This window comes from Pipra filicauda, unplaced genomic scaffold, assembly GCF_003945595.2.
Source record: "Pipra filicauda isolate LSUMZ 115617 unplaced genomic scaffold, ASM394559v2 scaffold87_size3191425_pilon, whole genome shotgun sequence".
Classification (NCBI taxonomy): Eukaryota; Metazoa; Chordata; class Aves; order Passeriformes; family Pipridae; genus Pipra; species Pipra filicauda.
The window spans coordinates 2,015,189-2,039,597 of NW_024105064.1; the positions used below are offsets into that span (position 1 = coordinate 2,015,189).

General features: G+C 54.2%; 1 protein-coding gene across 5 annotated transcripts; it reads right to left on the bottom strand.

The window, feature by feature from the left end:
* Positions 1-7,449: 7,449 nt before the first annotated feature.
* TMEM240 (transmembrane protein 240) lies at positions 7,450-21,772 on the bottom strand. Of its 5 annotated transcripts, none has more exons than XM_039390868.1 (4): positions 21,493-21,772; positions 20,198-20,304; positions 10,101-10,309; positions 7,450-7,876 (listed from the first exon to the last, which is right to left on the bottom strand). In XM_039390868.1, exons 2-4 carry the CDS (start codon positions 20,287-20,289, stop codon positions 7,728-7,730), a joined length of 450 nt encoding a protein of 149 aa, XP_039246802.1. In that variant the 5' UTR covers positions 20,290-20,304; positions 21,493-21,772; the 3' UTR covers positions 7,450-7,727. The 5 variants fall into 5 exon arrangements, with proteins under 5 accessions (XP_039246802.1, XP_027584624.1, XP_027584623.1 ...); XM_027728823.2 differs by having other exon boundaries at positions 21,489-21,772; XM_027728822.2 differs by lacking the exon at positions 21,493-21,772 and adding an exon at positions 20,564-20,852.
* Between the last annotated feature and the right edge of the window lie 2,637 nt (positions 21,773-24,409).

The window sequence follows — 24,409 nt, forward strand, 5'->3', positions numbered from 1 at the left end:
GCCTCATCCAAGATTCCAAGGCAGGACCCTGTCACCTCTGGCAGTCTCACAGGCCAGTCAGCCCCAGGGTGACTGCTGTCCCTGTGGAGGTGGCACCCAGCTATGTGACACTCCCTGCAGGGACAGAGAATGGCAACCTCAGGCTGAGGTGAGCTTCTCTTGTGACACTGAGTGAGTTACGAGCCAACAGCACTTTATTAAAATGGTATTTTGTGTTGGAGAGCAAATCTCAGAGCAGATGGATTAGCAGGCAATCCATCACTCCCCAGCTTGGCCTGTGCCAGCTCAAACGTGCTCCCTGTGCTCCAGCACTGCAGCTGGGAGGCAGATTTACAGCCTGGTCATCTCTGTCTCCTCCCAGTTGCCATCCATTGAAGTATTTACTTCTGGATGTGATACACTGGGAGCAAAGTCCCACTGTGGAAGCACAAGGGTGCGCGCGCTGTGGGACTCGGGGAGGTGGGAGTCTCCCCAGGAAGCTTTTCTCTGCCAACCTGTGTCTGTGTCTGGAATGGAAAAGAAACACTCAGAGTCTTTTATAATCCCTTGTCTTGGGTGTTGGGCTTTATTTACTGCTCTGCCCTCACGTGGAGTCTGCACCGAGCCTGAGATGTGCCCAGACTTGGAGAACAACTCGTGCAGCAGAATCTTTGTGCAGAAGGACTGGGGTCCCACTCAGGGTCAGACCTGCTCTGTTTTGTGTGTGTGTGGTTCTGTTCCAGCAAGGAGCAGACTGAAAGGATGCTAAAGGGCTGGGTCATGGTGGCAGATTTTGGTACTGCTAGAATGGGAAATGTTCCCACTTTTCCTTCTCCCTGCCAAAGCCCTGAGTTCCCTGCGCTTTTCCTGCCTTTCTTGCCTGTGCAGGCAACACGAGAGGCCCAGGCTGCTCTCTGGAGGTAACTTGCACCCAGAATTTAACAGTAAAATATTTCTCTTCCTTTAAAATCAGTTCTGGACCTTGGAGCTTCCCTGTGATCCCGGTGAGCAGGAGACAAGCAGGTGAAAATCTGGGACAGCGTCCTGTGATGTCACATAACCTGGGGGAAATCACACAGCCCTTCTTCAGAGATCAGGACAGGTTTTCCCTCACCTTTCCAGCCTTGTTTGTGCCTTCTCCTCCTCCTCTCTCAAGCCCCTGCCCAAAGCTGCTGCTCTGCAGTGCCCCAGCCCCTGCCCCGGGGGTACCGTGGGGTTCAAAGGGTTGGAAGAAACACTCAGATGCAAAACATGCAAAAAACTATTTTACTGACAAACAGCAAAGGAGGGGCTTAGTTCCAGGAGCTGAACTGGTTATATACAAACATCTTATTGAAAGGGAAGGAATGGCTGAAATACACTCACTCGTTGACCCAAATAAAATCACAGTGTGCTTTTTCTATTGCCTCCCCCACCCCAAGCTCTCTCTGCGCCTTCAGCTGCTCCCTCAGCACAGGTTGTCACCCCTCCAGCACAGCCACTGGAGAGCACAAACCCTTGGGTGACATCTGCCTGTGCAAGTATATTGAATTTAAAAAATTAGCCATTATTGCTTTTCAACCACAGTAGAGATTATTCTGTGATCAGACTCGGAGCAGAGTATAATCTCTCTCTCTTAGTCTCGACGTGTGCTGTGCCTCTCCCTGCCTGGTGCATGCAAAACTGGTTTGGGTGCAGAAATAAAGAAAAGAAGGATTAACAATCAGGGAAAACAGCACTCCAAGCTTCGTTCTCGTGTTCTCAGTGCAGAGCACCAGTGGAAAAAATCTGCCTGGGCTGAGTGCTCTGCCCTGCAAGGGCTTCCCCTGCCTTGGTCGGTGTGAGCTGGGGGCTGAGCCACCCTGGGGTCACCCCTCCTGGGAACCCCAGGGCTCAGCTCTGAGTGGGGACTCAAACTGGCAACCCCTTTGGAAAAGAAATGAGTGCAAATGGGAGGGAGGCACTAGAGGAGGAACAGGCTCATGCAGTGAACACGTGAGGACACACGGCGGTGAGCGCACGGACACGCACGGACACACATCCCGGAGCAGGATCCTGGGGGCCCACCAGGATCCAGCAGACTGGCAGCCCAGCTCCTCCTTACACCTGCCACGCTTTCCCACTCCTCTGCTTCCTTCTTTGCCCCAAAAGCCCCCTGCAGAAAGATCGTAGACTTGGCTTTTTAAAATTTTTTTCACTAAATTCACTTGCTGCTTCACATTCTCCTGGGCACCCCAGTGAGCTGGGCTGAGAGAACACCTCATCTTCACTCCATCCTAGGATAGAACCAGCAATCCTACATCCCTGCCCTGTCTATTCCCTGCCCTACATCCTGTTGCCTCTCACTGAAGCACAGATCTGTCCCACCAACATATCCAGGGTGGAAAACGATTGATCCGAGTGTCTGCTTGTACCACACGCTCTAGTGATGGAAGTACTTCTGTTCTTTCCCAGCCAGAGGTGCTCTGGGATTTTCTGTTGGCCGTTTGTGCCTTCAAAGCCTCCCGAATCCAGAAGAGAACTTCATCACCCACACCCTCCATCACTGCCACACTGAATATTAAATGCTGCTGGGGTGAGATCTGGAATGAGACTGAGCTCCCTGTGCCACTGATCCCCTGCCAACCTCCACCTCCTGCAGGGCACTCTGGAAGGTGAACATCCCCCTCTCTTTTCACCATGTGCTTTCTCCCAAGCTGGGGAATGACCTTGGGTCAGGGCTTTCTCCTGCCTGGGCTCACCTAGACCTTATCCAAGGTAAGCAAAGGCTGTTGGTGTTTGTGTCTGCACTGCCTGCTGTGGGCTTCAACCACCAGCTCTGGGTCTCTTCAGCCCCAGCTCACCTGGCACCTCTTGCATGGCTTTTTTTTTTTTCACGGAATGGTTTGGTCTGGAAGGGACCTCTGGAATTCATTTAGTCCAATTCTCCTGCTCAAGCACAGCCCCCCAGAGCAGGCTGCCTGAGAACCACCTCCAGCTGGCTTTTGACTGTCTCCAAGGACAGAGACTCCACATCTTCTCTGGCAACTTGTCCCAGTGCTCAGCCACCCTCCCAGTAAAAAAAGAGATTCATGATGTTCAAGTAGATCCCCTCATGTTTCCTTTTTGCCCTCTGCCTCTGGTGCACCAGTTAAAAAGCCTGGCTCTGCCTTCTTTGCACCCTCCCTCCAGGTATTTATGTACCTTCTCTTCCCCAGGCTGAACAGCCCCAGCTTTCCCAGCCTTCCCTCACAGAAGGGATGCTCCAGTCCCTTAATCACCTTAGTGGCTGTGTTTAATACCCCTTTTGATCAGGGATTCTCTTCTCCCAGCTGAGCACAACCAGAAAATGAGGTAGAATAGCAGTGAGAGTAACTAAAACCACCCCACCCTGCTGTCAGTGCCTGGGACACACGTTCCAGGCTCCCTCCTGGTCTTTGACTGATTATGGATCAAGTGCTGCCAGGTACTTCAGCCAGGATGGGCCAGTTGATGTGTCCCTGGCTGGCTCAAGGGCTGGCTGAGCAGTAAGAGGGCACAGTGGACAGATGGATGGATGGATGGATGGATGGAATCACAGGAGACGCCTTCCCAAACTGTTCCTCAAAGAGGAAGGGTCCTTCTTGTTGTTTTTATGGGCAAAAGGGGTTTATTCAGCAGTGCTGGTACTGAGGACAGGATTTGATTTTAAAAAGGAGCTACTGGTTGATGCAATGGATTTCTCAATCCCCTGCTTTTCTCCACCTGTCTTCCCACTCCTCCCCTTTGCAGCAGCTCCCAACCCCCGGCACACACCCATGGGGTGTGCAGGCAGTCAGATCTGGGCTCCTCACACCAAAAACGCAGGAGAACATTCCCAGTGCCAATCCCAGCTCTGGAGGATCGACATGCACAGTTTTAAGCTCTACCTCTACTCTAAAAATAGCCCACAAACCCCACCACCACCACCACCATCAGAGCCTCCCTCGAAGCATCTGGCGGGCGAGTGCTGAGAGTGGCCCACACTTCCCACTCCCCTGTCCTGCAGATCCCATTCCCGTGTCCCACAGAGCTGCCACCACAGGCACAGCTGCCAGCTCTGCACCCCCTTTTCTCCCTTCCTGCCCTTGTTTTGTCAGCTCCCTGATGCTGAAGTCACTTGCTCCCAACCGAACCCTTTTTGCCTGGGGTTGTCGCTGGGTTTGGGTGTTTTTGTTGTTGTTATTTCCATCTGTGGTTGGTTTTTTGGTTTGTTACTCTGTGTGTGTGTGTGAAGACTGGATCAGAGGCAAGAGAACAACAAACAAGTCAACACTAGTACATCTGGGACAATTAAACGAGGAGAAAACACCCCCACAGCAGAGAGAAGCAAAACAGACACATGCACAGAGGAACAGCAGGACCACGGACAACTGAGCTGACAGCAAGAGCAGCGACCTCACGGGGACAGAGGGACAAGAGAGCACACGTCAGACAGGGCTGGGAAGACTCCCACTGGAGCAGGATCAGCTGAGAGGGTGGCACAGGGACAGCAGTGATGGTGGCAGGCAGGGAGAGCAGGGGCTGCAGGGCAGTGACGGTGCCGGGGTTCCGCGATACCCAAAAACCTCCCTCACCTTCTGCTTCTCTGGGGGCTTTGTCACGGAGAGGGGACATGGCAGACACGTGGCTGTGGGGAACAGCCCTTGTCTATCTTTTTTTTGGCCATTAAATATCCCGTGGGACTGAGCTGTTCCTGTGCAGGGGGGTTCTCACTGCTGCAGCCTGATCTGTGAGGGACCTTATCCAGCCCCACAACAGGCACATTCCCATCTCTGCTCCATAGGATGGATTCCATGGGAGGTTATCCAGCCCCACAACAGGCACATTCCCATCTCTGCTCCATAGGATGGATTCCATGGGAGGTTATCCAGCCCCAAAAGAGGCACATTCCCATCTCTGCTCCACAGGCTGGAATCTACAGCAGCTTCCAGGACTCAGAGGAAAACCCACCTCACACCAGGAGCTGCTCAGCTGTTTGAAACCACCCCTGCACAGAAGATGCAGCAGGTCTTGTGGGTCAGGAGTAGAATTCCCTCCCTGCATGGGAAGGAATTTTACTCCATGTTTATTAAGGATGAAAATCAAAGATCTTGTAAGCTTGTTTAGTTTGTGCTGGGACATGTCTGGTTTCTGTGCATTTAAGACCAGTAAATAACTCCCAGTAAATTTAATTGCACTGAGATTATCTTTGATTTATTTTTTTTTTGACTGTGTGAACAAGAGAGAGGCTCATGAGGTGAGAGCTACAGGCCCAAATAAAAAAAAAAATTCTGTTCTTAAATAATGGGATTATGTATTGTGTGGGATTTTTTTTCCTCCTTCTTCCAGAGCCTCAGGCTCTTCTGAAATTTTGCTGTGGATCAGACAGATCAGACTTAATGAGTGAGAGCCATCACTTCACTATTTCCAGCTGTCCCATATTTAATGATGTTTCAACCAAGGTCAGCTGCTAGAGCAGGGCAGAACCAGGCTTTATATTCAGTCTAAGTCACTGCCTTAAGTCTCTCTCTTGAGAGGCTCCAAGTGGAAAGATTATTTAAAGTGCTTTTTTCCCCCCCATAACTAGTTCCAGAGGTATTCTCCTTACCATGATGGAATTTTCTCCCCTACAAAATGTTGTCCCACCTAAAGGCATGTTGATAACACAGGACCTGCTCTTCCCTGCCACTTCAGTGTGTGCCATGGCACAAGGAGGGTGCAAAGCTCTGTGTCTTGGAAAGGAGCTGCTCCAGGAAAAAGTCATTCCTTAGATCCCAACAGGTGGCTGCAGACATTCCAGCCACAGGGAACCCGGAATGACAGACAGTCAAACAGACATGAGTACGGACCAGGCAATTCTTTAGGCCCAGACAGAAACTGGGGCTCCAAGACAAGAGGCCCTAGGGAATAGCAAAGGTAGGAATGGCAGAGAAATGGGAATGTTTGGCTCTTGGGGCTTGTAATTAACTGATCTGACCCTGGGCATAACAAATTAAAAAAAAACAAACCCCAAGACAGAGAAGCTGAAGCAGGGAGGAAAGAGCTGGAGTGATGGTGTCCTTCTCCCTCCACAGATATTGCCATCAAACAACAGGAGGCCACTGCCAGTGTCAGGGAATCCATGGAATAAACCAGCAGTTTCTGCCAACATTCATCTTCTTTTGTCCTGGGTGTTTTCCCCATCTGAGCACAAACCCACTCAATACAAAATGGTGAATGAAGGAGATGTGATTTCGGGGCCACCACCTTAACTTCTTGGGGCATCTCCCTCCTTTATTCCTCTCAGCCAATTCTCTCTCTCCCCACCAGCAGAACAGGACCCACTGCAGGGGTCAGACACCACCACACAGGGGCTGTATCAGCTCCTTCAGGCACCTCTGCCTGCAGGTGAGGGAGGTCTCTGGGTGTGGAGGTTGGTTTCAGACCCTCGGTCACACTCAGACCTTAAAACCCACATCTGAGATGTGACTGGGGGAAGCAAAGACAAAACCACATCAGAGCATCCTCATGCTTTGATTCAACCATGTGAACGTGGGACATTTGGGACATTTGGCTCTGTAGAGGAGTTTGGCTTCAGGTTCCACATCTCTGTGTCCCTCAAGCCAAGCCAGGACCTGCTGCTGTTTCAGCTCAGGGCAGGAGCACGAGAAATAGGTGTTTGTTCATGTGCAGGGGGAGTGAGACTGTTCACAGGACCCTCTCACTGCACTGCCAGTGGTTTTGGGGTGGTTTAACCAGGGCCCTGGGCTCTCCCTCCAAAAGAGGGGGAGAGCAGCTCCTTTGCTCCCAGGGAAGGGGTGGGGGGTGTTTATGAGCAGAGGGGTATGATTGGGGTGCAAAGTCAGATCCAACACCATCCACTCCTCCCTCCCTCCCTCCCCTCCAGCTCTAGTGAAGAACAACAGCTCTGACATCACCAAGATCCCACCAGAGGGGTGACCCAGGCAGGGCCAGCCCTGCCCCACGGGCTGGCACCTCACGGGGCCGTTCCCCTGGCACAAAAATTCCCTGGATTGCTTAAGGCAGGTTTCAGTGTATACAGCAACTCAAACAACAAACCACTTACACATTCCCAGGATTTCCTTCCCTCCACAGCGACTCCCCAAAACATGAACCAAAGCAAAAAGGGACACTGTGCCTTCCCAACCCGCTGGCAGCAGTGCCCATCCAAACCTGTGACCAGCCAAAGCCATTTTAGCAACAGAAGGGACAGGGCAGAGCAAAACCAAGCCAAAGGACCAAAGAAACGGGGGACTTGAGCTCTTGGATGAGACACTCTGCATCTTCTTCGTGCTGTCCCACCTCCATCCCCTCGGCCAACATTCCCCTCGGGGCAGCTGGATGTGCAGGACAGCTGGGAATGCCGGGGAAAATTCAAGGGGGGTGGGGGCTTGAAAGTATAATGCAAATCTCTTTTCTCTCTTTCTCTCTCTCTCTCTTTTTTTTTTTTTTTGTGTTGTTTGTTTGTTTTAGTTGGTCTGCTTTTTTTTTTTTTTTTTTTTTTTTTTTTTTTTTTTTACATATATACACGAGTCTGACAATAAAACGTGGAACACAGTGCAATGTCTTGGCTGCGTGGCATCCAGGACTGGCTTTAGTTGTGCATCGTGGCTCGTCCCGGGCTATGGATCAGTAAAATCGTGTCCTCGGCTGGGCTTCCACGGAGGAGCAAACCAGAAGCTGGTCCGGCTGGAAGAAGAGCAAAGTCCTTTTTTTTTTGTTTGTTTGTTTGTTTGTTTGTTTGTTTTTTTAAAAGCTCCCTGCAGTCTCCAGAGGGGGGGGAGGTTTCCTCAGAGGTGCCGCGGGCTGGGGTGCCCGTTGTGGTACAGCTTCTGTTTGATGTGCACCATGTTCCCGGTCGCCTCCTCGTACTGCCTGTGGTGACGTTTCCTGAACTCCTTCAAGTTACAAAATTTGGGAATCCAAGACCAGGAGTTGTCTGGAAGAGCAGAAGGGAGAAGGAAGGTGAGGTGTGACGGGAATGGTGGGAGCTGTGCTGTCCCACCCCTGAGTTCCTCCCTTCGGGACGGAACAGGGGCGAGGTGGATGTGACAGCACTGGGTCACTCTCTGCCCCTCAGCTCGTGCAGCCTGGACGGTGTCATTTTGTCCCCCAGTGGTTCAGCTCTGAGCCCCCAAACCTCCCCCTGCCGTCCTGTTCCACCAGAGTTCGGGATGATTCCCCCCAAAAATCCCACAAAGGGCAGCTGGGAAGTCCCAGAGAACGACAGACTGTGTGAAGTTAAACAACCGTGCTGGGAAAGGGTTGGACTCGATGATCTCAGGGGTCTTTTCCATCCCAAAGGAGCCTGAGCCCCTGATTGCAGCTGCCATGAGGTGGCTGTGACTGCTCTGACCAGCTACAGCCTGATGTCTGAGCTTCCATAGAATGTTTGCTATTTTGGGCAATCCCTCCCATCAGGAAGGAGCTATAGGTTATTCTAACAGACCACGATTTAAGCTGATCAGGCCCCAATGTGACATTGAGTCACTGCTAAGTGGTGCTCATGTTTTTCAGGGAGGGCTCCTCGTCCTGTACCAGCACAGAATTTGTATTACCCTACCCCTGTGTCGCACTCACAGGCACCATTTCTCTCTTCAGAAGAAAATTTCAGCTTTGTTCCACAAAGAAATAGGATTCCTTTCTGCTTATTGCCTTTAAAATGGCTAATTTGCACAGATGATTTGAATGAATAGGAAATACCTAAAAGAACATTGCACCATTGGCCAAACCCTTCTTAAAGGCTTAGAATAGGCATAGACAGGGAGGAAGAAAAAAAAACGAAACAAAAGAGATCAATTAGCTTAAATACTAAATTAATTACTAAAAATAAAACCCTCTGCGGTCTCCACTCACGAGGGGTGGGTTAGATGGTGATAACACAACTGCAGCTCACAGCTCCAGCTCTGGAGAACAACATTCCCCTGCTCACCACAACATCCCTTTGCCAGCCCTGACCTCATGGGCCCCGAGGAGGTCACAGCAAAGGTGCTGAGATGGAAAGCAGGGGGGTCAGGGCCCCCAATGCTGGCTCAGCACCTGAGATCCCGCTGCAAACCAGTTATCCTTCTGCTCTGGGAAACAGCAGCACCACAGCCTGGAGGGAGTCCTGACTCAGAGCCTGCTCACACAGGATTTGGGAAGACTAATGGGAAATTAATATCATTTTTATCTGAGTTTTCAGAGAGAGATAGTCCACTTCCCTAATTAGAATTTTGCAGATAAATCTTTCTCTTGCTCGCTCTCCTTTTCCTCTGAGTTGTAATTTCACAGACACCATCAGTCAGAGCTGGAGACACTGAGATTTATGGGTACAGTGTGAGGGAATTTCAAGCCATTCCCTGGATTAATAGTTTTCCTGTCTTTTTTTTTTTCCCTTCCAAAGATTAAAGTCCATGGGGTGTCCGTGCTGAGGGAGCAAACTGGAGAGGGGAAGGAGCGTCTGTTTGTCCTTCTGAGGGTGTTAATTCAGGATGCTGAGCTTACTGGTCCAAAGACTAACTAGTCTGCCCCACACTTTTCCCTGTGGGGCTGATGTCACCACATCTGGACACGTCTGGACAGCAGTGAGGTTGGGAAACCTCGGGTGACACAGCACAGATGTCTGTCACTGTCATCACAATGTCACAGGTTTGTACAGCCACACAAGGCTGCTCTCCAACAGCATAACCCTGGTTTTAAGTTGGAAAAATCCAGATTTTTTTCTAATTTTTTTTTTTTTTTTTTTTTTTTTTTTAATATCCAGCTTTTTGAAGTTTGGTCTGACCTGAAAACATTCTGCCCAAATGAGCAGCCACAGAACCCCCAACACCATCCTGCCCACGGGGAAAGACCTTCCTTTGCATCCCACACCCCTTTGCACCCACACAGACATTACCCTTTCCAAAGCACAGCCCTCGGGGCTGGGATCCTCAGTATTCCCACATCAACATTCCTGCTTCTGTCAGACAATCATGGAATCTCCTGAGCTGGAAGGGACCCACGAGGGATCATCGAGCCCAACTCCTGGGATAAAAAGGGCTGGGATACATCTGGCCAGAGTGGTGCCAAACCCACGTGGAATAAACGTGGCAGGAGTGTGGATCTCCTCCCTCTCCACCAGCTTCCAGGGGCAGGGGAAGGGGATTTTAGGGCAGAGGAGGAGCCCGTGGGGCTGCACTTACCATACCGTCGGCTGGTTCTCCAGGCTCGCACCGCGTAGTGGAGAACCCCGTCCATCCACACCAGAAACCAGCTTATACAAAAGCCCAGCAAAAGTCCCAGCATCAGGTCAATCTCCTGCTTGGTTACATTGTCAGTCACAAAGTAATTCTCCGAGGAATCCACCACCGACTGGTCCCCGTCGTACGGGATAACGTAATGGACATGATGCCTGCGGCGGGAACACGCACAGGGAGAAGGGTCAGCGCCTCGTCCACCCAGTTATGGAGGGTTTAACACCATCCTCCCAGCTCCTGCCACCGTCCCAGGGAGCTGAAGTGCTGTCCTGGCCCTCGGTGCTGATGTCAGCAGAGGAACTGGCAGGGAGGAGGGTGGGAAAGCCCAGAAACCCGACCCCGGGTCAGGGGCTCGTGTGGCGCTCCCGACACCGGCTCCCCGCGCCCGAGGTTTTCCTCATCAAATATTAAGCAGAACACGAGGTCGGAGCAGCCACCCCCGGGGACACAAAGGTCACAGCTGCCTGTGTTTGAGGCGGAGGCCACTAATGCCTTGTTCCTGTGAGCACATATGGGCTGGGAGCAGCTGTGTGGCCCTGCAAGGGCCACCACCACTCGTCCCCTGGCAGGAGGGAGAACTGTCCCCTCCCTGCTCTGCAGCACAGCCCCAGGGGTGAGCTGTTCTGCTCCATGTCCCAGAGTGAAATGAGACTTCTGTGCCTCCCATATCAGAGCAGAGAGTGTTCATAGCCATGGAGGAGGCTCGTGAAAGCATCCCTGAATTCCTCCTCTGACAGCAGAGGAAGGAATCTCTCCTGCAGACAAGATCCAAGACCACCTCAGGCTCTCTTGATGCATGACCAAGGAGGTTTGGGGTGTTCCTCGAGGACCAGGCAGCAATTCCTGCCTGTAGGAGATAGAAGAATCCCTCCCAGCATGGGAGCAGTAGGCAACTCCCCTCCCAGGGCCCTGAACACCTCTGGGGGTAAAGGAGCAGCACTCCCAACTCCAGAGCTTTCCAAGGCTTCCATCCCTCTCAGGGGTTTGGAGGGGCTGGCCCTGTGCCTCATGCCAGAAGGGTGACTGGGTTCATTTGTGCAGTGAGGTGATGGAGACCGAGGTTGGGGTGAAGCTGAACTGCTTGGAAAACCCTGGTTAACTTGGGAAAGGCAGGAAAATGGCAGGGATGGAGTGAGGGAGTTGTAGAGTAGGAAAAATCAGGCAGGTCTGTGGGGGCTGAATGGGAGGGGATCAGCAGTGACAGGTCCCTGAGAGCTGAGCCTGTGGGGTGGGAGGATCCCAGATGACGGGGGAAGCAGGGATGAAAAACAAGCTGCTCTGGAGCCTCTGCTTTCCACAGCCCTGAGCCTTCCTGGGGAGCAACCAGGAGCCCTGGGGCCGCCCAGGCTCTGTGCTCAGCCCTCCTGCCCCCTCCCTGTGCCTCCCTCAGAGCTGGGCACCGCAGGGTAGGGGCTGTCCCCGCTCCAGGGAGCCCAGGGCACCTCCAGCACTGCGGGCACCGCCGCAGTCCTGGCACTGGGGGCATCACCAGTGCTCCCAGCTCGGGGTAGAGCTGCACGGGCTCTCCCTGTGCTGCCACCAGCATCCCCAGCATCCCCAGCACCCCCAGCATTCCCAGTATCCCTAGCATCCCTAGCATCCTTAGCATCCCCAGTATCCCTAGCATCCTTAGCATCCTTAGCATCCCGGCCCTCCCCCAGCCACGGCCCCGGCCCCGCTCCCACTCGCAGGAGAGGAGGCAATCGCCGAGGCCTCTGAATATGCATGAGGTGCAGGTTGCTCGATAATCACGCCTGAGAAACGTCCAAATATTTACACAAACAAACCTCCACTCAAAGGAACCTTCTGAAAACAGCCCTAATCTCGGCGACGACTTAATGGGGGCCACCTGCACCAGAGGCACCGGCGCTGGCAGGGCTGGCACAGCCTGGTGCCATGGCACGGGGGTGGGAAGTGGGAAGCCAGCCCATCCAGCCGTGTCCAGTCCCCGTTTCCATCCAGCAGAGGGACCGGACTGGGATGCAACAGAAGGAGATGCCTCCAGGCCAGCTCTGATGGCAGCTCACAGAGACCTCAGGGGTAAGGGCAGCCCTCATTTGGTTTTCCCTCATTTGGCTTGGGAAAAATCCAAGGGCGGAGGGTGTGGGAGGGAGGGCTCCTCAAAAAAGAGCTCTTGCCATGACTGGGAGGGTTCCCATGAACACAGCCAGCTTTGCAGGGGGGGGAAAGAGAAGCCTCACACACCTGCCATATTCCACACTTCCCAAATCCCTGCACACACACCTCCTGTGTTCCACAATTCCCAAATCCCTGCACACACACCTCCCATGTTCCACACTTCCCAAATCTCTGCACACACCCCCTCCCGTGTTCCATGACATGGGGACACCTGGCAGGTCCTTGACTTACTCCCTTTTGCTTCCTGCAACACAGGTACAGAATCCACGAACCCCTCCCAAAACTTGGGCTCCTTAAGATGATCCAGGGCTGGAATTCCTCAGCAGGACCTGGTGTGTGTCCCCTCTGCACCACAGTGCCACAACCCCGGGGGGACCAAAAGCATCTCTGAGGCTCAGAGAAGCAAAACTTCCCAGGCACATCCAGGACTGACCCGATCCCAGGAAGTGAGCACAGACCTCTCCCCGCACATGAAGTGGTTTTCATGGACAGTCTCAGCCCAGGACCAGAAGAAGAAGGTCCTGGAGTCCCCCCCTTCCCTCTGCCAAACCCCCCAGTGCTGAGGGATGTGACACACACACAGGTCACACACGTGCAGCACAGCCAGCTGTGCTAACACGGGATCCAGGCCTCTCCTCACACACTTCCCAAGGGGTTTTCCTCCCATCCTGCTCTCTGCACAGCCCTTGTTCCCTTGCTGGGCAGAGGGAAGGGACACAGTCACCTCCTCCCTGCCTTGTCCCTGCTCGGTGCAGGCTGACTCTGCACACTGCAGTGGGATCTCCTCCAGCTCTCCTCGCTCCCTGTGCTCATCCCTGGGCTGGGCAGGGGCAGCTGGGAGGGCCTGGCTCTCCTTCCTCAGCTCCCTTTCCGTGTGCTCACTGTTCCCAACACCCCGTGATTCCAGAGGCCACGCTCAGAGCTGAAGTCTCTTTTACTTCATGGGAGGCAAAATTCGACAGAGAGTAAAACCTTTGACCTGTCTGGATTTGGCAATTTAATTACCCAAGTATCAGAAATCAAAGCTGGATCCCAAGTGCAAGTTTCCTTAAAAAAACAAAACCTCCTGTCACTAAAGCTCCCTGGAAAAGCAGCTTTTTTGGGAACCCTGAGTTACCAGGATAGTTCCATACAGAGGAGATCCCAGAGCCACATTTCCACTCCACAGAGTTTTCTGGAAAGGGTTTAGCAAAGCTCAGGGAAAGTGAATTTTTCCTGTTGGTGCAACAGTTGGCAGAGCTGGGCTGCAGGGAATTCCATCCTTTGTCTTGCCTTACCAGGATTGAGTGGTGCCCCTGGAATGGGGAGGAGAGCAGGGACAGACCCCCACAAGGTTCCTGTTGCCACTCAAGCCCTTGGGGATGTCACAGGAGTGGTTCAGACACTGTCACACCAGCACAGCACCTTATTAATAGTGCACAAATGTCCAGGTCCCCACCACATGCCAAGGGGATTGGAAACTAGAACGTGCCCCGGATGGCTCTGGGATGCAGTGAGGGAAGGTGTCACCTCTGTGGGCTCAGGAAACCCCCCCAGCTCCGTGCCAGGGCACTTCCAGGGAGGGCAAGAGTGCTGGAGACCAGGTTCTGGCTCCTCAGAGCAAACACTTTTGGCCAAACCTTGTTTTCAGAACTGTGGGGTCCAAGGCTGTGCCTTCTCACCAACCAAAGGCCCTTGAGAAGAGTCAAAAAGCTGTCTCAGAGTGGCACCACCTCAGCCCTCAGTCAGAGGACTGGCACTGGAGTGAGGTCTCTGGGGTCCACAGCCCCTCTGCTGTGACAGAGCTGTCACACGTGGTCCTCAAAAGCCAAACCCACGTTCTGTCCACGTTTATTTACAAGAAAAAGATGTCCCACTTAACCTGAGGGACAGTTCCTGGCAGTTCCAGCCGGTATCAGTTGTCCCAATAGATCCAGGGCAAATTATTTTGACTGGGTTAATCACGTGCCACCTCCCCTCACACGTCATGCACGTTCAGCCGTGCCCACCCTCAGGGAATCATGGAATATCCTGAGCTGTGGATGTGCTGGATGTGCACCCTGGATGTGCTGGAGCTTCCACAGGAAAGCACAGAAATGTCAGCACTTCAGGCCAGACACACTTCAGGAGCAGAAGGGTCTGGTGAGCAGCGAGTGAGAGGCTGGATCTGCTGCTCATCCCCGGCCAGGCAGGACCTGGCTCAGGTGACAAACTGGAGCTGCCGGACAAAGGGAGCACAGTGTGTGTCTGTACGTGTGTGCCCGAGCTGTAGCAGCCCTGTGCCCACTGCCAGGGTGTGACAAAGGGGGAACACCTCCTCTCCTCCTCAGGACAAGCCGTGGCTGGAGGTTCCAGTGCCGAGCTGCCCCGAGCGCTATTGTCCCTTCCAGTGACCTTGTGTGTGCTCCGGCTGCTGCAGCCACAGCACAGCACAGGAGCCTCTGAAGAATCCACTGCTTTGTTTTACAACACAGAGAGCCCCTCTGTGCCTCCACAGTTCCCACATCCCCCTCCCGTGGGATGGGGGTGGCCGTGTGCCGATGGATGCTCCGGCTCGGCTCGGCTCCCTCCTGGGCAGGTGTCTGTCCCTGCCCGTCAGACACGTCACATCCCCCGGGCTCATCCTGCAGCTGCCACATCCTGGCTGGACCAGCCCATTCCCCATCGCCAGCTGCAGCAGCATTTGGGGAATGTGCCTTATCCAGCCCCCCAGGAATGCCCTGCACGGGGCAGTGCTGCCCTGTTCTGCATCCCTGCCTGACCTTGCAGCCATTCCTCAACATTCCAAACAGCCCAGCACCTCTCAGAGCCATTCCCAGCAGGGCCAGTCTGCACACCAGTGGTGGTACCACTGCACAGCTGGACACATCTCCCTGGGACACAGCACATTGTCACAGCTCCCAGAAGCCCAGGGCAGTCCCAACAGTCTCCAGCACAAGGCAATGAGCATTCCCAGCCTCCCAGCACATCCACAGAGGGGCTGCGGGCAGAGAGGTGTGATGACTTTTCCAGAGTGGCTGGGAAAAGGAGGAAACAGAGCAGGAATATTCCTCATGACAGCAGTGCCACCCTCACCAGTGATCCCAGCGTCAGGGCAGGGATCCTGGGATCACCAGGGATCACCAGCATCCCAGCCAGCAGCCTCCTCACACATCCCACATTCCACCCTGCATCCAGCTGATCTCCCGGGAAACAGCCCTTTGCATGGCAGGGTCTCCATGCACATCAGTCACTCAGGAGAGGTCCAGCACAGCCTTTCCCTCCTGGATCAGGGCCCAGGGAGAGCAGGGCTGGAGTATCCCCGGGACAGGAAGAGCTGACTCGAGGCTGGCCAGGCCCCCAGCTCTGCTGCAGGGTGTTGGCACTCAGGTAAGGCTGACCCTCCTCCTGCTCCTTTCCAACCCTGCTCACGGGAGACACTTTGCCTGGGAGGGAAAGACTCATCCAAGGTCACTCAGAAGGTCAGTGGCAAGGAGAACACAAGCCAGAGCTGCTGAGGTCCCTGTCCTTTCCAGACAAGGGCCTTGCAAGCCCCCCAGGCTGTTTTGCTCCATGCAGGTGTCATCTGTTCCCTCCAGCTCACTCTGCCTCCACGGACGCCCTTTGGTGTTTTTCCTTTGCATGACATCACCCAGCTCCTGATCTGCTGCCAGCTCTCTGCTTCCAGAGAGGACCCTTTGCTGGCTGGGACGGAGAAATTCGGACACCTCTGCAGTCCTGCCCAGCCCCGCTCTGCCCTGGCAACATCCACATCCCAAGGGGGTAGGGCCAGAGCCTGCTTTGCAAGGAGGACCCACCGCGGTGATTTGGACAGCCTGGATGCTCCACATGCCGAGGACAGAGAGTGCCAACTCCCCCAGGGATCTGCTCCAGCAGCCACATTCCTGCACGGCGTCAACAGGAGCCAGCAGGAGTGTAAATGTGGCTGTCACCCCTCCCTCCCGCAGCCAGGAGGCAGATGTTAGGAGAGGAACAGTCCCTGTCACACCCTGCCTGGCTGTGCAGGCTCAGCACCAGCAGCAGGTGCCAGGGCCAGCCCAGTCTCTCTCTGCTGACGTCCTCGCTCCATGCACCACCATCCCTACACCAGCTTCCCTTCCCAAGCAACTGGCAGGACTGTTTTCCCAGTGAACAGCTGTGGATGCTCCCTGCTGGCCCCAGGGGTGTTGGCAGCCCTGCCCTCCTTGGCTCTGTGGCTCTTGGTGGAGCAGCCCCACGGGTCCAGCCCGGTGGTGACAGCCCACCCGCACGAGGAGAACATCTGCCACCCCTCACAGCCCATGGGAACATCCATCCCAGCCATCAGAGCAGGAACACTCCCGTGGCAAAGGCACGGCCCAGCCCAGGCTCGCTCAAACTGGAAACAGTGGCTCAGTGGACATTGTCACTCAAAAGACTGCAAACATGGGCCAGCCTCGGCCACGTTTCTGTGCACTGGGCAGGGGAGCAGGGCAGCAAGTGCAGCCCCAGGCAGCTTTACCCCAGCACCCCACACCCTCGGGCTCCAGTCCCTGCAGCCTCCAACAGTCACTGAAACTTCACACGGCACAGGTGTCACCAGCTCCCTCTTGGTTCTCCACAAAGAACAGCCACAGCTCCCATCCAACATCACAGACCCAAAAAGCACCTCCCAGGGCCCAGTGAGGTCACTGTTGCCCCATCAAATTGCTCCCCTGCTTCTGGCATAAAGTGATGAGCAACAGCTTCAGCCTCCAACAGCCCCAGTGGTCCTGATTCCATGGGGATGGGCATGACAAAGGTTGGGATCAGCCCCAGCAGTGCCAAGTGTTCAGCCTCCAGCAGCACCTGAAGATGGGGCTGGTTTTCTTCTGCAAATATTTTGACCCTAATGACACTCTCCAGCCACTGTGAACACAGAGTGCTCATGAACATGGAAAAAAACCATATAGCATTCCTTCCACTTATCCTGGGACCTTCTTCCTGGTCAGTGCCCCATGGAAAGGAGGACAGAGTCCAGGGAAAGGCACATCACTGCCCATGAGGACAGACCCCAGCACAGCCTCCATGAGCTCTTTGAGGAGGCAGCCAGAGCAGACAATGGCCCCAGAGCCCCCAAAACATGGACAGAGCCTGGGGCACCCCTGGATACAACTCATGTTGCTGCCTGCCAGCCTCCCATCACAGACCAACACCATGTCCCAGCACCCCTCCTCAGCGAGCAGAAAGTGTGGACAGGAACAAGTGACTCCTCAGCTGGAACTGCAAACACAGCCAGGCCCCATCCCACTGCCAGGGGAGTGGGGATCCAGGCTGTGGATGCTGCAATGGCAGCCTGGCAGAGCACAGAGCCCCACATCCCCTGGCACGTGGGACACACACAGAGCCAGCCCTCTCTGCCCACAGCCACCCCCAGCCCAGAACAGCTCCCAGCCCCTCACAGGGACAGGAGTTCAGTGCAGATTCCAGTTCCTCCTGGAGAGTACATCCTGCTGTACACTGGATGCCCAGTGCCAGGTCTGCAGTCCACCCTGGGACATGGCAGACCATTCCTGGGGAAGGGGTCCCCTCTGACACCCCAAGGAAGGGTGCAACCAGGGGAGGAGAGTGGAAGGAAAGCATTTCTGAATGAGTTATTTGGTCTGACTGACACCACGACCCAGGCCAGGGCAGGAGGGAAAACCTTAATTGCAGCAGCTCAGCCCACTGCACATCAATCTTCATTTGTTCCAATTCCTCCTTCCCTTCCATTTCTGCAACATTTACTTATTTTCCCCATTCCTCCCTGCAACACACTGAACTGCAGCCAGCTCCCTCCTCCAAGGACTCCCTTTGGTTATTGGCAAATTAAGTTCTTCATCAAGCCCCGGTACTGGCGCTGACAACGCGCTCCAGGACACAGCCCTGGTGCGAGGCAGAGCTGCTGACGGCTCCCCGCGCCCAGGGCCTGTGCCCAGAGCACTTGCAGAGCTGACAGCAAGGACAAGGCACAGCCAGCACCACCTGCCTTCAAATCAAAGGACCCAAAACATTGGCACTGGGGCAGCAGGTCACAGGGAGCAAGAGGGGATCACACCCCAAACCTGAGCACGAGGCCACACAAGGTCCCACAGCTCAGGGGTGCTTCTCCTACATCAGGGCATGAGCACGTGGGAGCCAATGTTCAGGAGCAGGGACTGGTGTGATGTCTCTCTTGGCAAGAGCCACTGCTTCTACGCACCTGAGGCAACTGGTAAACTTTGCTTGTTGTCTCCTCTCAGATCCACGCTCGATGATTTGGAAGCTGTTTTGGGCACTTTCGAAGAAATGACCTAACGATGTCTGGGGAGAGTGCCATGGCTAATTTATCTGCCTCCACAGCATCTCTGCAGACAGAGAGTTAGAGTCCCCCTGCCACCTTCTCAGGCTTGGGCAGGACACTCTGCCAAACCACCAGTGAGACCTGACACTCCTCAGCCCCTCCAGACAACATTAAAGTCTGTTGCCAGCAGCCAATTTTCACCACCACTGAACCAAGTTGTGACGAGCAAAAAGAAAAACCGATGGAAGAGGCGGAGGAAAAAACCTAAACTAGCAAAAAACATCAAGAGGACTCAAAAAAAATTAGCTAAGAGAAAGCTAATCCTTGCCAAAAACAAGCCAAAGACGCTGTGGATGTTTCTTGCCCCCAGTCTTCCCAATTGACCTTAACAGGGAGACGCCTGAGGTGCCCAAGGAGCACCAGATATTTAGGGTCTGTTACTGTATCATCCAGGGTCCGGCTGAATTTGGCCCTGGAGGTGCTGCCTGTACCTTTCCCTGCTGTTCTGCCACGGGAGTCTGGGGAGAAAGGTACCGATCACCTTCGGTGCCTGAAGCAGAAGTGGAAGGGCAAAGCAGCTTCTCTTCATTAAGCGAAGCACATCCCAGCTCCAGCTCAGCTCCCACACCAGGGACACCAGAGGGATGTGACGCCTGGGAGACAGGATGCAGCTGGTTCCAGAGGCAGCTCAAAGAGGAGTAAAGCTCAATTTAAACGTTGGATGTGACAAGGGAGGGCTCCCCTGGCATGTCCTTTAGCTGGCACAGCCTCACGCTGCTTCACTCCCCCACAGACAAGAAACTCTCCTGCAGGCTGTGAGTAACCAGGCACAGGAGGGGAGCGAGGCCTCCAGGAGTGCCACAAGGAAGGGAAAAATTCATCTCCCCAAAACTCAGCCCCCGGGCCCGAACACAGGGAGCAGCCGGATCCCAGCTCCGAGCTGAGCGCTTCAGTGATTACACACGACGTAAGAGCGACGTTGTTTGGGAGAATTCAGCATTCCCAACAGCCATGGGGAGAGCCAGGGATTTGTCCAGTCATAAACTTGTGCACAGCAAAGGCATGACTCCTGGCACAGCGTCCCCCTGGCTCACAGAACGCTCCACAAAACCACAGCCCAGCCTCCTCGGGGTGCTGTGTCCAGCAGCATCACAACTCTCAGAAGGAAAAGCCACAGGGAATTCAAATCCGATCAGAGATTGCAAAGCCTCAAAGTGACACTGTCCTACACAGCCACACTCCGGCCTGGGCACGGATCCTCTCTGTTCTCCAAACCCCATTTCATTTAAGCCACACGACTGCAAGACCCAGAGCACAAACAGGCTGAGGACCATCACAACCCAGGGACAACAAAGGCAAAATGACAAACGTTCCAATCGAAGTTACTCACTTTGGCAGGGCTCGCGGGTGCACCTACACAAACACGCACACAAAGGAGAACGGACTTCCAAGCCCACGGAAAACTCTTCTTCAGGAAAAAAACAAATCCCCCCCTCCCTGTGTTCATGCAGGAGCTGGTGAGGAAGGTGAGACACAGCCAGAATGCAAAGATGGTGGCCCGGACAGCAGCGCCCCGGCCACCACCTCCCCTGTGCCTCCCCAGTGAGACAAGGTGGGAAGGGGCTGGGGGGGCAGGGGGAGGAAGATCCTCTGCAGGTGAACTTACCTTCCACAGTTGCAGTGACAAACTCGGTCTTCCCCTCTCAGATGTGGTAAGATGTAATTGTGAAATCTGTCCAACAACGCATTCATGTCCATCAAGCAAGCTATTGCCTGTAAGAGCCCACAACCAAGGCATCTGGTCAACTCTGGATGATGGAATAAAACATTGACTCTAGTTTGATTGCCAAAGACTGAAGCAGTCATAAAGAAAATAATCTTTGGTGTTTACCGGGGCACACACACATGCACACACACGCACACACACACGGAGGTGCTCAGGCTGAGGGACGGTGCGGGGGGTGGGGGGGAAGGAAGGGGAAGGGAGGGGGGGAGGATGATGGAGGGGAGGGAGATAAGCAAAATCTCTTACCATAACGATAGAGGCGCCCAGGATCATGAAAATCATGGTGTTTGCATTCATGGACATCAATAGGGGATGGCCAGCGGTCGGGTCCGTGCGCCCCAAGCCCGCGGAGGGCGAGCGGCGGCCGCGCTATTCCGCAGAGCCGAGCGCGGGGCGCATCGCGCTCGCTGCCCGCACGCTGCGGTGCGGCGGGGGGCGGCGGGGCGGCGGGGCGCCCCCCGCGCACACACACGCACTCCCCCGTGCCGGGGATGCCTCGGGCTCCCGCGCCCCTGCCCCCTTTTTTTTAATTTTTATTTTTCTAGGACGAACGTGACAGGTAAAAAAGAAATAAAAAAAAAAAAAAAAATAAATAGTAATAAAAAAAAAAAAATTGGTGCTCCCCCCGTTCGTTGGCCCCGGGCTCTCCCCCGGCCGCGGCCGCCGCGGCGGGTGCGCGGTTCCGGGAGCGGGCACCCGCCGCCACAAGCACAGCCTTCATGCAGCAACTGGGAAGCGAGGCAGCCAAACCCGGGGTGCGGGGGGGGGGAGAGGCTGGAGGAGGAGGAGGAGGCAGGCTGCAAAAAAATCACCCACTCCGGGGGAGCCTCATTGCATCCTCTCCCCCGACCCTCCCCAAAATCATCCCCGCTCCGGAGCGCTGCGAAATGGAATTGAAAATAAAATATACCCCCAAACCCCAAAATCAGCGCGCCCACCCGCCCCAAAAATAAGCCCCCGCAAACCCTCCCGGCTCGGGGCTGCGTGTCCCCGCCGCTCGCTCCGCGCCGGCAGCCCCCGGCCCAGCCCCTCCCGGGCGCGGGTGGCTCCGCACCGCCGGCCGGCCCCGCACGGGGGGGAGGGATGCGGGATGCAGGGGAGGGATGCGGGATGCAGCGGGGAGATGCGCCCAGGCAGCGCCGGCCGCCCCCTCCCCACCCCGGGCATTTACCTACGTGGGGAGGCGCTGCTCCGGGAGCGGCTCATGGCGAGCGGCGGCGGCAGCTCTGCGGGCCGGCCCTGCGGGGCTCCCCCCGCCCCGCAGCCGCACGCGGAGCCCCGGCAGCGGCGCTTGGCCGCGTTTCGAGTCCCACACGCCATCCTCACCCCGCCCTTCCTCCGCCCGGGGTCGGCCCCGGCCCCTCTCGCCTCCCGGGGGGGTGGATGCGGGACCGGCCGCATCCCGCGCCGGGGCCCCGCCGAGACCCCTCGCCCGCCCGGGGGTCCGGGCACGGCCCGTGCGGTGGGTGCGAGCCCCGGGCTCCGCCGCGCACACGCCTTCCCTCGGCACCTCCCTCCGCCCGCTGCTGCCCGCACGGAGAGCGGCCCTTTGGGGGGGGGTCCCGGCCCCGCGCCCCCCGCCCCGGGGAAAGCGCCCAAAAGGGCACCCGAGGAAGGCTGGGGGTGCCCTGCCCTGCCCCGAGCACACTGAGCACATCCCACCTCCCTGGAGGAAAGCTGGGATGGTGCAGACACAGGAGACCCCCCTCGCTTTTGGGACACGAATACCAACAACTTTGTCCCGTCTGTCAACCCCCAGATGGAAGGGCCAAGGAAGAGGTTGTGCTTCGGGTTCTCCACGGCTTTATTTCACCGCGGTGTTGGTCAGTCCAGCTCAGGCCACGTATAGGAGCTTCTGGGGAAATTAAAAGAAAATAAGTGGCCAGCCAGTAACTTTTTGCTTGTTTGGTTGTTGCTCCTTTTCCTGTGAAGCAGGATGAAGGGAAGCGATTCCGGCCACCACGTGGGAAATGCGTGGTAGCACAGGGCTTGATGGCTGGAGTGCCCTGCAGTGCCTTCACCTCCCCGTCCTCACAGCCCTCCTCAAGGTGAGCTTCACCTTGCTACAGCCCAGGTATTTAATTTTTTTAGGCTTCTCAGGGCCGTCAAAGCAGAGTTTGCTGGTGCTGGGTTTTGCATTTTTGCATATTTGTTTTCCTCCTGCTCCTCAGGCCACAATCAGCCTTCTTATGTAATGACTTGTGTTATATAAACTCCATTCTTCAAGGAACAGTCATTAACCTACTACTGGGTATTGAAAATACCAAAATACTGTCACACAATTAAAACCACTAAATGGTGTCCTCAAATTAGAGCACAGATTGCATTGCAGATGATTTTTTTTTTTGATTTTTAATTTAAACCACACACATGAAACGTTTGACAAGCCAGGCACTTCATGCCTAGGAAGGCATCTCTTGCCACACTCTGCCCAACTCCTGAGAGTTCTCTCCTCAAGAACCCTCTGCCCTCAGCTACTTCCACTTCTTACTGAGCTCAGAAGTGGATTCTACCATTGATTTGCAGAGCTCAGAAGGACTAATGTGAAGAGAATGCAGCTGGTTACTCTGCTGGTTGCAGAAAAAAGAAGCATTTTTGAAGTAACAGCCAAATAAAATCACAGGAGAGAGCAGAGAACTTGAAGACAAGTCCCAAGGAATTGTGTGGAAGTGAAGTTTTGCCTGGCTACCAGTCCATGTCCCTCATCTCCGAGCCATCCCCACGAATTAGGCATTTTAAAGCCACCTCTCCTGGCCTTAGGGGAGCTGAGAGAATATCCCAGATATTTTTCCCACTTCCTTTAAACCAAAGTTTCTCTTGAAATCTTTTGACACAGAAAATAGCTTCGACCCTGTGTTTAGCCACAGTTTTATACCTATACATGTATACTTCGTGTATGTCAAACAAGACTAGGACACCATAAAATTCCTGTACAAACTGAGCTTCTAAAATCAGAGGATTTCAACGCAAATGAAGCGTGTGGAGACAAAGTAACTACATAAATGCATAAATTTTTCAAGTTAAATGAGAAGTAACGTGTCAGAGTATGAAGAGCTTTAGCTGAAGAACAAGTTATGCTCATAGAAAGCTGAAATACTGACTGTGGATCATTCAGAATACTGATTTCTCCTTCCAGATCATCCATCCATCTTTCTGCACTCTGGTAAATAAACAAGTGACAAATGACCAGCTCCCAGTGCTGCTTTGCCTTATGAACAGGATGTTTAGGATGGAAAGAACTGTTCTGTAACATCCTGTAGACTCTATTATGGTTTTAGGCTTCTTAGTTAAGAGATGCAGTGAATTTCTAATTATTCCATACTTAGCACTACAGCAGCCAGAATTCTCTGCCAGCCACACACACGAGAAGTGCAACCTTTCTGTAATAAAGAGGACTCTGCTGTGAATCTCCATATACACACAAAACTTGGGTTAAAACATCCTGTGTGGGTTTTTCCTGCCTTCCTGTGAAATAACAACAAAGAGCTCTGTTTAGGACGAATTAAGTTGAAAGCAAAAACATTTTTCAAGCACTCCCCAGGTTTCACCTTGCCAAGAGCAGAACTCAGCGCTGGTACCGCATGGGGAAGGAAAACTCTGCTCAAAATGCTCAGCACTGTGCCTGCTTGGAATGCCTTTTTAAAGAGATCAACTAAAGCAGTTCAGTCCTCACAGAACCATCTCCTTCCCTTGGCTGTAAATATCCCCATGGTAACAGAGATGGTATCAGACAGACAAACGAGGAGGAGCAGAGGAGGCCAAGGAAATCCATCAAACACAGAGTCTCCAGGAACAAAATGGGACAGGACAAGCCAATTGGAAAACACACACCCTGCAAACCTTATCACAGCTGCTGCTCCAGCTCCCCAGCCCCTATTTGTTCTGATCCAGTCGTTCTCCAAGACATTTTTAAGTATTTTTAACAGACAGGCAAAACAGCACAGGTAATTCAGGGATATTAAACACTCCCAGGACCCGAGGATGATGCACTGACCCACTTGGACACTGTCCAGGACACGGATTGAGCTGGCAGAGGTCTGAGTTTTACCACAAAGCAGTTGAAACCACAGCCAACCCCCAAGATCCCAGGAG